At 31.4% G+C, this 4,341-nt stretch overlaps 1 protein-coding gene across 3 annotated transcripts; it reads left to right on the forward strand.

Annotated features, from left to right (window-relative positions):
• Positions 1-565: 565 nt before the first annotated feature.
• On the forward strand, positions 566-3,290 carry LOC124846636 (glutamyl-tRNA (Gln) amidotransferase subunit C). Of its 3 annotated transcripts, none has more exons than XM_047323929.2 (4): positions 566-821; positions 1,369-1,485; positions 1,602-1,684; positions 2,211-3,290. In XM_047323929.2, the coding sequence occupies exons 2-4, from the start codon at positions 1,400-1,402 to the stop codon at positions 3,002-3,004; spliced, it is 963 nt and encodes a 320-aa protein (XP_047179885.2). In that variant the 5' UTR covers positions 566-821; positions 1,369-1,399; the 3' UTR covers positions 3,005-3,290. The 3 variants fall into 3 exon arrangements, with proteins under 3 accessions (XP_047179885.2, XP_047179884.2, XP_047179886.2); XM_047323928.2 differs by having other exon boundaries at positions 569-821; positions 1,385-1,485; XM_047323930.2 differs by having other exon boundaries at positions 580-821; positions 1,411-1,485.
• The last annotated feature ends 1,051 nt before the right edge of the window (positions 3,291-4,341 follow it).

The raw sequence follows: 4,341 nt of genomic DNA on the forward strand, positions 1-4,341 counted from the left end.
CACGAAAAACCCCAACCATTATGCCACCAACCTGTAAATAAAACAAAACAGAAACACAATCCAAGGAAGGAAATCTAACATCATGAGATAAGAATTCAAAAAATAGAACCCTAATTTGAAAAATACGAACAAAACTAGAACAAGAAAAAGGAAAAGGAAAGAAGAAAGATTCTCAGTGATGCCAACCCACAAACAAAGAAGAAGAAAGAGAAGGGTGTCTCCTTACACGACTAAGAACCCATGTTGCTGGGTTTGTTTGAGAAGAGAAGATGCAAGTCAAGATTTTCTAAAACTCTGGTTAAGGTAAGAGATAATTGATTTCAACATAAATTCTGATGAAGGTAAAGGACACAATTAATAGCTAGACACCTCAGTTTTAATCAAAGATAGTTGTACCCTTAAATTTTTAAGACCATAAGCAAAAAACTAACTTAAACCGTTTTACACAAATTGAAACATTTACAAAAAATAATTTTAAAAAATAAGACCACTTTGATTAAACATCATCGATTGAGGGACCATTAAACTTAAAAAAAATGTAAAACCAGGTCCCTTTTAATAGTGAAATTTTGTAATCATTAATTCTCTTTTCATTCTATATTTTAATTGAAATCAAATTGTATTCATTTTGTTTATTTTAGGTTGAAAGAAATAATTTGTAGGTTGAAAGATAATTTTTTTGTTTGAGTTTCTCGCCTTCGCAACCGTTGCACCACTGGTTTCGTCGCCGGACCGAGCCCTAGCAGATCATCCCAACATCTGAACCCTAATTCGTGATAGATTTCGGAGGTGCAGCAGAGAAGGATTTGCCCCCTTTCAAGGTTCAAATTTACCTGAGTTTATTTGCAATGGATAATGATGTATAATCAGATAATGCGTTTGCTCTGTTCTTGCTTTTCTGTTGAGTCGCTGTTAACGTGCTTGTACAAGCACCTATTTGAACAATCTGGTTTTTCCGAGTTGATTTTTCTTTTGGCCTTCATGTTCGCTGGTGTGTGTGGTTCTCTCGATGTGTGTTGTGTTGTATCTGCTATTTTAATTAGTTTGTGCTTGCTGCATTGCGGTGGCCTTTCGCATTTAGGTTGCTATTTGTTGGTTGTTTTCTCAGTTGAAGAATGTACTACAACGGGCCCATTCTTGTTACTGAAAATGTGGGATTTAGTGGTTTAACTGCAATGCCCTCAATCTATTTGACAAAATGTCAGCTCCATTCTGCAAAAAACTTAACCAATGGTTTCATCCAAACATGCCTTGAAAGATAGCACCCGTGATTTTAATTTTGAAAATTGTGCCATGGACTGCCTAGTATTATATTTATTTTTAATTATTTCTTCCTTTTTAATTGTGGCCAAATGTCGTGGTCTGAAGAAAATATTGATGACAGATCTAGTTCTTCCTGATGGGATGTAGGTCATTCTCCTACAATAGTCTCTTTCCATCTCTTCTAAGGGTTGCAAAGTCACATTGTCTACCACTCTCTCAAAGGTTAGGATTATTTTCCCTTCTATCATTGTGCCGGTTTGGTGATCTATATTTTCTTGAAGTACTAGATAATTTTGTGTCACAATAGCTGAATTAACTCATCTCTGGTACTGTTTCAGGTCAAAAGCATTTTATTTTTATAATTCAGGTCCAAGCGTACTACAACATTGTTGCAAAAGTGGTTCTTTGCTGAACTTTCAAGGTAATCTTGCGTTAGAAATTTTTTAACCGGTGCCGGCTTGAACTGGTTATGCTAGGGTGGTAATTCAAAGTACGATTGGATAATTTCATCACTGAATTTCTGATAGAAAACAACATTCCTGTTTTAATTTAATTGCTGAAACCATTTGTTGATTTTATGCACTAAATAAAATGTATCTATTTATTTCCTTTAGGTGAGGAGGACTTTGGAATGTATATTTATTCTTTCCCATGTAAAATCTTGGATCAGTTGTCATTTAAAGTTATCTATTGGTAAATTATTTGTATAATATCATGAGCGGGATTCATGTCTTCTTTAAACATAGTAAATGAAAAGGAAAAAAACATTCTTTTTCATTCATTTCTCTAGATCTTAGTTTCATTTATTGCTTTGATCTTATGGACATTGTTTTTAGTAAAACATGGAATTTAATCTTCACAAGAGGGTTTCTTTGTAGGCTTCACACATTCAATTAGTATCGGTTATATAATATCAGTTCCTTTGAGCTAATGAATTGGATTTGTAGGATTAAGATCATATGCACGTGACACACGTAGAGGCTATGATCTCTTTGGCCGTGGAAGACCAGGAGATGAAGAATTTAAGAAAGCCTGGGCAAAGGAGATGGATGAAGATAACACTCTATGGACAGGAAGTGAGGATGAAAACGATGAAGAAATGGGTTCTAAGAGTAATCTAGATAAGGAGATAAAGAAAGCAAGACTGGAAGCTAAAAAGCATTCTGACTTGATTGATGCAGACGACAGTGATGAGTTAAGAAGTGTCTGGTCTGGCAGTGATGAAGAGAAGACACTGTGGACTGGTGATGAAATGGATAGTGATGAGGATATTCCTACAGAAGCTTACCCAAATGAAAGTAGTGACAAGTACATAGATAAATTATTTGAGTTTGATGAAGTTCCCAAGTACAGAACCATCTCAGAGATGTTGAAAGCTGAACAAGAACCTGAGGAGTTGTCACCAGGAAAGCAAGCTAGGAAGATTGCTGTTGAGAATGCCTTAAAGAAATTAAAGAAAGGTCCAGATGGAAGGTACACTAATGCGTGGGAGGTTATGAGCGATATAGATATTCTAATAGGAGCATTTGAAAATGTTGTTTCAGGACCAGAATATGAAGAGCTTAGACAAGGAGGGCCTAAACAACTAAATATTCAGTTTTTCAAGGACATACAAGCGCGTATGAGAGATCCAAATTACAAGTTCTCGCCCGAGTTAAAATTGAAACCAAAGAGTAAATTGGTTCCTACAAAGAAATGGCAAAAGGCAGAGTCGAGAAGAAGGAAAGCAAGAAAGAGATAAATATATAAACGTTTTCTCATTAATGCAGAAGTTAGGCTTATGATTTTGTTTTATCTTTGTACAGTACATGCTCGTTAATGCTTTAGAATAGTTTATATATTGATCGGTAATTTTTTCTTTCAATTGTTAGACGAGTAAACGCGGACTGAAGATTTTGTGGCTGTCTTAAATGGTAGTTCCTTTTTGGATCATAAACTCATTAATATTTGTACTTTTGTTTTTGGACTGAGGAAATATTTTTGTTCTTCATAATATATGACATTAAAGAGGGTGATGGTTGTCATTATTTTATTTATTTATTTGGATTAATCGTCTTTTTATCCTTTTAATTGTTATTTATTTTTTAAAATCTGGTTTTATTTTAAAAAGTTTTAATTTGATATCATATTTTTGGTTGGACCTTTTCCTTCCGTGATCTCTTTTATGTATTTATTATTATTACCATATTAGACCTATATGCATTGTATTTCTTCGTAATACCCTCTTCCTGTAGACGAAGTTATTTCATGTAACATTCCTCTTTTTTTTTTTTTGTTATGTTAACTATATTTTAGTTTCTTATTTAAATATGTTTTTATAAATAAATTTGATAAATTATAAAAAAAAATTGTAAAAATTAAATGATAATTTTGAAGTGTCAACTAACTTCTGATTTGAATTGTCTTGATAAAATTATGATCATCATGAATAATTGGATTAGATTGTATTTTTTTTATAGAATATTACTGAAATATAATTTTCCATATGACCACCGATAAGATTTATAATTGAAGATTTATGTAAAGAGAAATAATTTTCACATGGTTAGGATTTTCATTTAAAGATGTGTTTTTTATTTTTGTTTTTTTAACTAATGTCACTTATTTTCTCTTATTTCAATAATAATTTGATTTAAGATTAGTTGGATTAAATTCAAAATTTTGTAGCATGTTATTAAGGTAACATTATTCACTCTAACTATTCAAATTTATATTTAGATATCATTTTCATATTTAGTACGAGAAACAATTTTTCTAGAAAATTACCAAGTCTTTTATTAAATACCATAAGTTATCAAAATGTAAAATTCTATTATAATATTTAAATAGTAAATGATGATTTTACTATTACATGTGAATATATAGAAAAAATAATAATATAAATTTCTATATAAGGTTGAGAGGAGAAATGAAATAAGAACATTTTGGTAGTTGAATCTATCATTAATCTTTCTTTGTAATTTTTCTTCTTTTTCATTTTCTTTCTCTCGTTAATCAACATTCAAAATTAGATTAGAGAAATTATTTAATTTATTAAAAAGTAAAAGTTTACTTGGACAAGTTGTTTTAAGGTAATGA

Source organism: Vigna umbellata, chromosome 2, assembly GCF_029865625.1.
Source record: "Vigna umbellata cultivar VRB3 chromosome 2, Vumbellata_1.0, whole genome shotgun sequence".
Classification (NCBI taxonomy): Eukaryota; Viridiplantae; Streptophyta; class Magnoliopsida; order Fabales; family Fabaceae; genus Vigna; species Vigna umbellata.